Source organism: Monodon monoceros, unplaced genomic scaffold (genome assembly GCF_005190385.1).
Source record: "Monodon monoceros isolate NGI ecotype Baffin Bay Population unplaced genomic scaffold, NGI_Narwhal_1 Super_Scaffold_16, whole genome shotgun sequence".
In the NCBI taxonomy this organism is placed as follows: domain Eukaryota; kingdom Metazoa; phylum Chordata; class Mammalia; order Artiodactyla; family Monodontidae; genus Monodon; species Monodon monoceros.
The window spans coordinates 8400298-8410241 of NW_021703772.1; the positions used below are offsets into that span (position 1 = coordinate 8400298).

At 44.3% G+C, this 9944-nt stretch overlaps 1 protein-coding gene and 3 non-coding genes across 6 annotated transcripts; all 4 read left to right on the forward strand.

The window, feature by feature from the left end:
- Positions 1 to 287: 287 nt before the first annotated feature.
- Positions 288 to 9724, forward strand: NCL (nucleolin). Of its 3 annotated transcripts, none has more exons than XM_029225540.1 (14): positions 288 to 444; positions 1531 to 1647; positions 2855 to 3332; positions 3717 to 3914; positions 4026 to 4112; positions 4296 to 4437; positions 5064 to 5188; positions 6103 to 6226; positions 6746 to 6903; positions 7399 to 7522; positions 7710 to 7843; positions 8376 to 8502; positions 8832 to 9058; positions 9230 to 9724. In XM_029225540.1, the coding sequence occupies exons 1-14, from the start codon at positions 427 to 429 to the stop codon at positions 9307 to 9309; spliced, it is 2139 nt and encodes a 712-aa protein (XP_029081373.1). In that variant the 5' UTR covers positions 288 to 426; the 3' UTR covers positions 9310 to 9724. The 3 variants fall into 3 exon arrangements, with proteins under 3 accessions (XP_029081373.1, XP_029081374.1, XP_029081375.1); XM_029225541.1 differs by having other exon boundaries at positions 2855 to 3322; positions 3716 to 3914; XM_029225542.1 differs by having other exon boundaries at positions 2870 to 3332.
- LOC114897326 lies at positions 4152 to 4221 on the forward strand. Its single transcript, XR_003794054.1, has one exon. It is a non-coding gene; the product is annotated as a small nucleolar RNA SNORD82 (small nucleolar RNA).
- LOC114897327 lies at positions 7932 to 8011 on the forward strand. The gene has a single exon (XR_003794055.1). It is a non-coding gene; the product is annotated as a small nucleolar RNA SNORD20 (small nucleolar RNA).
- On the forward strand, positions 8561 to 8694 carry LOC114897318. Its single transcript, XR_003794047.1, has one exon. It is a non-coding gene; the product is annotated as a small nucleolar RNA SNORA75 (small nucleolar RNA).
- Positions 9725 to 9944: the final 220 nt, after the last annotated feature.

Genomic DNA, 9944 nt, shown 5'->3' on the forward strand with positions numbered 1-9944 from the left:
CAGGCGCCGCGAGCGCGGGCCGTGGATAGGCACTCCGGGAACCGCGCGCTCACGGCCCAATCAGCGCTGGCCTTGCACAAAGCGAGTCCCGCCCCTAGGCCGCCGCCACGAATCCCCTCCCCCCTTCTCTGGCCTCCTCTGCCCGCCCACTCCTGCCCGTGCCCCGCCCCGCGCCGTTCTCAGGTAGAGGCTCGCGATTGGCTTATGGGAGGGACGCGAACTCTGGTTGGTCGCGGCGGAGTCACGAGGGCGCCGTCGTCGCCTTTCCAGAGGCGATTACTGGGCAGGCTCAGTCTTTCGCCTCAGTCTCGAGCTCTAGCTGGCAGCCAAGCGTACGAGCTCTGCGATCAGCGGCCGCCATCGACGTTGCTTCGCGTCTTCTGGGCTCATCTGCGCCACTCGCTCGCCACACACTAAGCCGCTATCATGGTAAAGCTTGCAAAGGTAAGAGGCCTTGGCCGTGCGAGCACGGACGTCAAGGCCTGTTTTCTGAGGAGCGCGCGCGCGGCGCCGCCAGGAGGAGGGCCTGCGCGCCACCCCGGGCGCCTTCGAGGGCGCCATAGTGCGGGAAGTCTCGCGCGATTAGCCTTGAGGTCTCGCGGCTTTTGGCTGTGTGGTAGCGACGTGAAGAGCTTCGGCAGGTGCGGCGGATGGTCGATGCGGCGGGGAAGGACTTGGGGGCTGAGCGCGGGAAGGGGGCGCTGGGCCCCGGACGGATGAGGCCAAACTCCTGCGACGGGCCCGAGCGGAGCCCCGCCTCCTGACGCATGTGCCCCGGCTCGCGGCCCGCCACGTGGGCCGCGCCGCGTGGGTCCTGGCGCCTGCTGAGGGCCCCGGGTCCTGGGGCGGAGAGCGGCGGCCCACGGGGTCTCAGCTCCGGGCGGGCGGCAGGTGGGCTCCGGAAGGAGGCCCTGCCGCGTGCTTTTGGCGCAGGGCTGCGCGCACATGGTGGCCTGCGACTTACCCCCACGTGGCCCTGCCGGGGATGAAAGGGGCGGGGTTGATAACCTGGGAAAGGAAAACTTAATGGAAGACTAAAGGTTAAGACGTGGATTTTTTTTTTTTTTAAGACTGCCCTAATTTAAATTCAGACGAGGGTGGTGGGATTAGGTGCCACAACTTACCCCAAAGGCTTTTTTAAGGTGGTTTTCCCCAGGTGAAGGGCCATGGATTGTTAGCTGTTACAGTGGTCCGATTGTAGGCTCTATTGAAAAATTGTGCCGCGATGCAAGGTTCGATTCTGGCTGGATGTATAGGTTTTAAAATGGGTGTGCTTAAAGGGCGCAGCAACAAGAGAGAGACCGTTTTCTTGAAGTTGCGTTTTTATCCTAAGGTTGGTTTTTGAAGAACTTGACAGGAAATACGTGGGAAGTTGAGAATTCACCTGTGTTAACATTGGTATAAAGAGTAGTTTTTACGTTAATTGTACTTAACAGTATGAAGAGCGGGTTCTGAGGGAGATGATTGCAGTTTTACTCTGAAGAATGGCCTGAAATGTGGGAGGTGTAATGTGTAATGCGTCTGTTTTAGGCCGGTAAAAATCAAGGTGACCCCAAGAAAATGGCTCCTCCCCCAAAGGAGGTAGAAGAAGATAGTGAAGACGAGGAAATGTCAGGAACTGAAGAGGATGATAGCAGTGGAGAAGAGGTAATTGTATATAGTTTAACACAGAATTGTGTTAAACTACAAAATGGAGAGTTAAAAGCACGTGGTATTGGATGTCTGAAAATACTGGCAAAAAATAGGATTATATTCATTCATATATGACCTGTTGTAATGGTCCAGCGTTTCACAAAGTTTTTATTGACCTGTCAAGATGCCATAAGAGTAATGAACTTGAGAGGAAAGGTGTGGAGTTTTCATGTGCCCTCTGCAGGGCTTGGTGTGATATAATGCAATAATATATTATTAGTTTTCCACTTTGAACACATGAGCCCCACCTACCTGCTGGAGAAACAGCCTGGACAGTTAACTGTCCTGTGAGTGGCAGCTTTGAGCATTATATTTAGGTCTGAGGTTAGCCTTAACAGATTCTTCTAGTATCTAAGTAGGATTAATTGGTCTTTGTTATCCTATATGGGCTTGGTAATACTAAACACTGTTACAATGTGTGGATTGAGGGTTGCCACCTCCCGTTGTGTTAGCACTTAATTAGCACTCCCAGCTACTGTTGGCTAGCTGCAAAGACACCTAATTGCTGTATTTGCTCATGTTTCTTATTTAGAATTTAATAAAGATTTTATTTTGACACACATAAGCTGATAAAACCAATAGTCAACAAAATGTGGTTTTGAGTGTGACTTAAATGTAGATAAACAACAGTTTTTTATCAAGCCAATGTGTTCACTCTTTGTATTAATTTTGCAACGATTGACTGTACAGCTTGACTATTTGATGTTCATTTTCTCTTTGGTCCTAAGAATGAGCATTCAGTGAACTTTATTCCTCCACCCACTGTGAGAGCCCCAAATAACTTAATAACACTTAGCAGGTAGTCCTTTCTATGTGTAAGGCTTTTAATTACACATATCAACTCAATCTTTAAAGCAACGTATAAAGTTGAGATATTTTCAGATGGGAAAACTATTGAGGCTTAAAATTAAGTTTTAAAACTTTGCCTAAGCCCACGCAGTGGCGTCCAGTCTATTTTCAGAGTCCGTGTTAGGGTGTGCTGCCGGACTGTGACTTGAAGCGTACAGAAGGACATGTTACTTGACCCTGTAGTTTAACTTGCTAACATCTAGTGCATGTGGTCTTCAACTAGAGGCAGTGCTAGAATTTAGCATTCATTTATGGGACCAAGGCTCTCTTGAGTTTGGAAACAGGCCTATGTTGGTTTTTATTTATTCTTAAGGTTGTTATTCCTCAGAAAAAAGGCAAAAAGGCTACCACAACTCCAGCAAAGAAGATGATGGTTTCCCCAACAAAAAAGGTTGCAGTTGCCACACCGGCAAAGAAAGCAGTTGTCACCCCTGGCAAAAAGACAGCCGCTATGCCAGCCAAGAAGACAGTTACACCTGCCAAAGCAGTAGCAACACCTGGCAAAAAGGGAGCCACACCAGGCAAAGCATTGGTAGCAACCCCTGGTAAGAAGGGAGCAGCCGCTCCAGCCAAGGGAGCAAAGAACGGCAAGAATGCCAAGAAGGAAGACAGTGATGAGGAAGAGGAAGATGACAGTGAAGAGGAGGAGGAGGAGGATGAAGAGGAGGAGGAGGATGAATTCGAGCCCGCGGTGATGAAAGCAGCTGCTGCTCCTGCCTCGGAGGATGAGGACGAGGATGACGAGGATGACGGTGAAGACGACGACGAGGATGACGAGGATGACGAGGATGGTAAGGCATTGTGTTGGGAGTCCTTGGGCTCCTGTTGGCAAGATACATTAGGGGCAAGGCGTGGGTGGTAATGCTGTGCTCCTGACGACCTGGGGTGGGTTAGACAAGCATCATCCCAGGGTTTCTCTGGGCTGCTTGTGGCGCACTAGTGGTACCTGTGGTGCCTGTGAACGATTGCCTGCTCCTGAGTAACATGCTTCAAACAGCTCATCCTGTATTTTTCACAATGTAGAATTTTGCTTCCAAGTGATTTGTTAATTCTTGCCATAACAACTAAGCACAGTGGCATGGACAAGATTACATTCATTTTCCTTTGGCTTTTCCTAGGACTAGGAATAGAACTGGGATAATTCTGAGTTTTTGACGAGGTGGCTTCTCTTTCAGACTCAGAAGAAGAAGCTATGGAGACTGCAGCAGCCAAAGGAAAGAAAGCTCCAGCAAAAGCTGCTCCTGTGAAGGCAAAGAGCACTGCTGAAGAGGAAGATGAGGAAGATGACGAGGAGGACGAGGACGAGGACGAGGACGAGGAGGACGATGACGAGGAGGAGGACGACGACGAGGAGGAGGACGAGGAGGAGGAAGGTAATCGAGTTATAGGTTCTGAAGTGCATTGGCATGAGCTTTGTTTAAAGGAGATGCTTGAGGATGTGTGGCTACTTGTGGATGACATAGATTGTTTGATATCTTGACCAGAACTTGTCAAAGAAGCACCTGGAAAGCGAAAGAAGGAAATGGCCAAACAAAAAGCAGCTCCCGAAGCCAAGAAACAGAAAGTGGAAGGTAACTTAGAGAATTAGGAGGTGGGAAATAACACCTAATAGCACAAGTGATGAACAACAAAGGGACTTAATACTGAAACCTGATGTTATATTGCAATGTGCTGATGTGCTATGTACAGAAATAATTTGACTAATAGTCAAATATACTGGAAAATAGACTAATTTGAATAAATTTTTTGTACAGCCACAGAACCAACTACATCTTTCAATCTCTTTGTTGGAAACCTGAACTTCAGTAAATCTGCTCCTGAATTGAAAACGGGTATCAGTGACCTTTTTGCGAAAAATGATCTTGCAGTTGTTGATGTCAGAATTGGTGTGTCTAGGTAAGTGTGGGGGAGTTATGCTGTAGTTCTGCACGATACTCGTGGGTCTGCTAATGCTTTTTCCTTCCCCTTTTAGAACCTTAGCCCATTATCCTTAATGTGAGTATGTTAAAAGTCTTTAAAAGTTAGACATTAATGAATTAAATCTTTGGACTATAAAATTGTAAAACCCCCAAATTGAAATTCCCATAATCTTCCTTAACTTTTGATATAGCACAGTCTAGTTTCTAATAATGAGATTTGATGCTTATCTTAGAAGTAGTTAATTAGGCCTGAGAAGCCATAATAGTGAATGCTTTTAATCAGACAGGATTTTCCTATCTTAGTGCTTAAACAGGTTTTTTTTGTCATCTGCTCTCAGTTGTTAAGGCGCAGTGTAACTAATGAAGATCTCAGAGGTGAACTTGCGTCGGGTCTTGGTACTTAGATCCTGCTCTGTAGCCTCAGCTTAAAAGAGCCTGCCTCGGTTTTATTAATTGTATAGGTGCTTTTTAATCCTTGTTTGCACCGTCATATTAGTGTTGCTGCTTGCCCAGAATATGTGTACGTGGCTCTTGTTTGGTGGGTTTTTTTGTTTTTTCCCCCCACCTGTAATTTTTTTTTTTTTTGTCCTCTTCGCCTTAAAGGAAGTTTGGCTATGTGGATTTTGAATCTGCTGAAGACCTGGAAAAAGCCTTGGAACTCACTGGTTTAAAAGTCTTTGGCAATGAAATTAAACTAGAAAAACCAAAGGGAAAAGACAGTAAGAAAGGTATGTAAAGCTTTAGGTAATGATGATACTTGTTAATGACTATGTATCTAGTCTAATGTAGACAAACCAGGGTAAGTAGTTTAACTTTTTTTCTTTTGGCTTCCTCATAATGTTGTGAGGATTAAATGAATTAGAATGTTAAATGTTTACAACAGTGCCTGGCACTGCTTGCTAGACTTAATCAAAAAATAATTGGTTAGATGTACCTAAATTAATAGAGTCCTTTCCTCACTGGACCTAGAGCAGATCCCTAACTACTCCTTTTGCATCTTTTACCCTTCTCTGTATGCACTTGTCACATTTTAAGTGTGTGTTTATGATCTTTTTATTTTTTAATTTTTTTAAGTAAAAAAAATTTTTTTGGCCATGCCGTGCAGCTTGCAGGATGCTAGTTCTGCGACCAGGGATCGAAGCATGCCCCCCTGCAATGGGAGCTCTGAGTCCAAACCACTGGACCGCCAGGGAATTCCCTACACTTTTTTGTTTTTTAATGATATTTTTAATTGAAAAATACTGAACATCTCTTCTCTATATACAACATAATATTTAGCTGTATTTTAAATATTCAGTGCATAGTTGTTGTCAGCTGTGACAGCAGTTTGTTTTGCCACTGCTATATCTCCATAATAGCAGAGTGCCTCCTACTTGTAGAAACTCTTTTAATTTTTAACCTTTTTATTTTATTTTTCTGGCTGTGCTGTGTGGCACGCAGGATCTTAGTTCCCTGACCAGGGATCCAACCCGTGCCCCCTACGTTGGGAACGCAGAGTCTTAACCACTGGACGGCCAGGGAAGTCCCTCAAAATTATTTCTTAAACAGAACTTTTACCTTGGTCAGTCTTTGGTGATCTTTGGGGGAAGAATGGTCTTTTAAGCCATCCAGTTCATTTTTGTGTTTTTGTTTTTTAATCTAGAACGAGATGCGAGAACACTTTTGGCTAAAAATCTTCCTTATAAAGTTACTCAGGAAGAATTAAAAGAAGTGTTTGAAGATGCTGTGGAGATCAGATTAGTCAGCAAGGATGGAAAGAGTAAAGGGTATGTTTTGTGTCTACTGCAGTGTTTCATTAAAATTAATGAACTTTACTAATTTATAAAAGAAATGTTGATTTAATTTTCCTGTGTTTGTGATTTTGGGCAAATTAATTATTCTGTAACCTATGTCAGTCACCCATCTGTACAATGGGGATAATGTACTTTAAGTGATAAAATAAGAGTGATTTTATTATAAGATGAGCTAATGTATAAAATACTATACATGTGCCTAGCTTACAGTAAATGTTTTGGAAATAATTGTAATTATTGTAGTGAGGTGGACTTAATGTGAACAAATTTTCTAGAAGTGTTTGGCAAACTTTCTGTAGTGGGAGGAAAGTTTAAATTGAAAAGTGGAAGATGGCAGAAACCTTGAACATTTCAATTACTATAAAAGAAAGGACATTTTTATTGTACTCATCTGAAATATGGGCATATTGCTGAGATTAAAAAACATCTGTGTTAGAGAATTAATATGGTTTTTAAAATCAAGTGAGTTCTTAATGTTTTTTCCTTTTGTAGGATTGCTTATATTGAATTTAAGACAGAAGCTGATGCAGAGAAAACCTTGGAAGAAAAGCAGGGAACAGAGATAGATGGGCGATCCATTTCCCTGTACTATACCGGAGAGAAAGGTCAAAGTCAAGACCACAGAGGTGGAAAGAATAGTACTTGGACTGGTAAGAATTTATAGGCTTCCTACAGGGTTCTGGAATTGATGGAAGGAAAAGAAATCCTTTGCATCTTTGTACTTTATAAAGTTGACTTGATAAATTGGATGGAGATGTAGATCAGCAAGTTATACCTGTATTTGTAATTGAGTGTCTTGAATGAGGGCTATATGAAATCTTTGTACTAGAACACAGATAAATCTAGCTTCCTTTGCATGTTTTATACTGTAAAGGACTTAGATCGTGTGCATTTAAAAATTAGAATATGCTAGGAAGACACAGGGCTGTGGTCAGCTTACATCTGAATAGTAAGAGTGGAAAGAAGCAGCATGTAACAGTACATAGTAGGTACTTGATACGTTGAGTACCAGGTAGGGTTCCACTTGTATCAACATTGGTGTGTTAACTCTCCCAAGCACAGAGATTCTTTAAGAACAATGTATATCTGTGACCGAGGTTGGGAACTGCTGCTTCAGTCTTAATTTGACATCTCTTTATTTGTAGGTGAATCAAAAACCCTGGTTTTAAGCAACCTCTCCTATAGCGCAACGGAAGAAACTCTTCAGGAAGTATTTGAGAAGGCAACGTTTATCAAAGTGCCCCAGAACCAAAGTGGCAAATCTAAAGGGTAAAATAATTAGTATCTTTATGTTGTCAGTTACAGGCTTTTAAGAGTATCTTGTGGAGGTAAAGTCATGTTCTCCTGGCCATTAGTAGAAGTTGCACCATTGAAGTGTTTGAAGAAAAAGGCTTGGTGGCATCAGAGGAGCTGTGTGCTTGGTAACTTACTCTAAATGTTGACTCTTTATCCTCAGGTATGCATTTATAGAATTTGCATCATTTGAAGATGCTAAAGAAGCTTTAAATTCATGTAATAAAAGGGAAATTGAGGGCAGAGCCATCAGGCTGGAGTTGCAAGGACCCAGGGGACAACCTAATGCAAGAAGCCGTAAGTTAACTTCATTAACAGGATGTTGTTTGTGGTTGCGTCCTCAGATCTAGAGCGTTTGTTTCCGTTGCTGCTGAGTAAATGATACTGGATATGATGACTGATTATCTGAGAAATAACTGATGAAATCTCAAGAAAAGTCCTCTAGATAGTCAAGTTCTGATCCGGCGAAGTCAACACTGAGCAGCACATTTGCCAGGGGTTTACTGTCTTGTATGGTGTTTGTAGCTGCCTGGTTTAGAACTACTTTCACTTGCTTGGGTCGCTGCTTCTTCTGTTTTCCATAAAAGATTCTCAGCTGCTCTGGTGATCAGTGTAAACTTGACATGGCATTTGGTCTAAGCCCTTCGCTTTAAACGTTAGTTGACCAAGTTGCTTTTACCCAGACACTCAAGGTGAAATGCTACTACCTTTTGCTAAGATGAGCATTCTTAGCCAGTAGTCAGATACTAGACTGCAACATGCAAGTCCAGCATGTTGTCATAAATTGTGACTTTAATAAAAAGTACAATTTTTATTTTTCCTTTCCCAGAGCCATCGAAAACTCTGTTTGTCAAAGGTCTGTCTGAGGATACTACAGAAGAGACATTAAAGGAGTCGTTTGATGGCTCTGTTCGTGCAAGGATAGTCACTGACCGGGAGACTGGGTCCTCAAAGGGGTAAGTAAGATGCAGGGAACATGTGGCGTCCACCAGGTGGAGAGTTCCCACCTAAGACGTCTTCTCATTGAGCTCCTTTCTGTCGATCGGTGACAGTTTAGGATTCGCACGAGAAGAAGAGACAATTCACAGAGCTAGCATTGTTGCCTTCTGTCTTCACAGAGGTATATTCAGCTGTTTTGTGGGACATTCTGTTTCAGCTTTCCATAGGGAACTGCCCTCACCTGGGTCTTGCCCCAGCTAAGCATCACCATCCAACATGTGGGAGTAACTTGGCATTTGTTCCACGTGTTGGCTTTATAATGGGCGATTTCGTTTGGTGTTTTTAGGTTTGGTTTTGTAGACTTCAACAGCGAGGAAGAGGCCAAAGCTGCCAAGGAGGCCATGGAAGATGGTGAAATCGATGGAAACAAAGTTACTTTGGACTGGGCCAAGCCTAAGGGTGAAGGTGGCTTCGGAGGCCGAGGAGGAGGCCGAGGTGGCTTCGGTGGCCGAGGAGGAGGCCGAGGTGGCGGCCGAGGTGGATTTGGAGGCCGAGGCCGGGGAGGCTTTGGAGGTAAGGGGCGCGGTGGCCACCCAGCTGTGTGTGCCAGGTAGCCGTGGCAGTGCGCTCCTGGACCTGAGCCTGCAGGCCCCGGTTCCTGCACCAGTCCCCACTTGTCCTGCTGGGGAGGGCATGGCTGGCAGCTTTGCAGCCACTCTTCAGTGACGGCTTGCCTTCCTGCAGGGCGAGGAGGCTTCCGAGGAGGCAGAGGAGGAGGAGGAGGAGACCACAAGCCACAAGGAAAGAAGACGAAGTTCGAATAGTTTCTTCTATCCCTGTCTTCCCCTCTTCCATTTGAAAGAAAGGACTCTGAGGTTTTTACTCTGTTACCTGCTCAATGACAGAGCCTTCTGAGGACATTCCAAGACAGTATACAGCCCTGTGGTCTACTTGGAAATTCGTATAGATAACATTTCAAGGGAGATAACCCTGTTGGTGTTGACTGGATATTCGTATAAACTTTTTAAAGAGATGAGTGATAGAGCTAACCCTTATCTGTAAGTTTTGAATTTATATTGTTTCCTCCCATGTACAAAACCATTTTTTTCCTACGGAGTTTTTTGGTTTTGTTTTTGTTTTTTTGCGTTGGTGGGTTATAAAGGAAAGCAGAATGTTTTATCATGATTTTTGCTTTAGCAACTTTGGGACAAATTAAAAGTCCTAAACTCTGGTGCCAGACTTGTACTTCCTGTCCTAGAGTGTTTCTCCTGGAATACACTGAGAGTGGAGCATGGCAAATCAGTTCTGCCACTCCAGATCTCCACCCCCTGTGAAAATGCTTATGCTTTGGTTTCAAGTATCCCAGCCATAAGTTTTTGCAGCCCTGTGTATGTCACGTGAAAGGCTCATTGGAAGTCCACTGTGACCTTAGCCCACTTAGAAACAGGCCTGAGGGGTC

Bases quoted from the DNA above. Each gene is read 5' to 3' on its own strand.
- NCL (XM_029225540.1), top strand. The intron at 1,648-2,854 runs GTAATTGTATAT...TTTATTCTTAAG, and splicing joins ATGATAGCAGTGGAGAAGAG to GTTGTTATTCCTCAGAAAAA. The intron at 8,503-8,831 runs GTAAGTAAGATG...TGGTGTTTTTAG, and splicing joins GAGACTGGGTCCTCAAAGGG to GTTTGGTTTTGTAGACTTCA.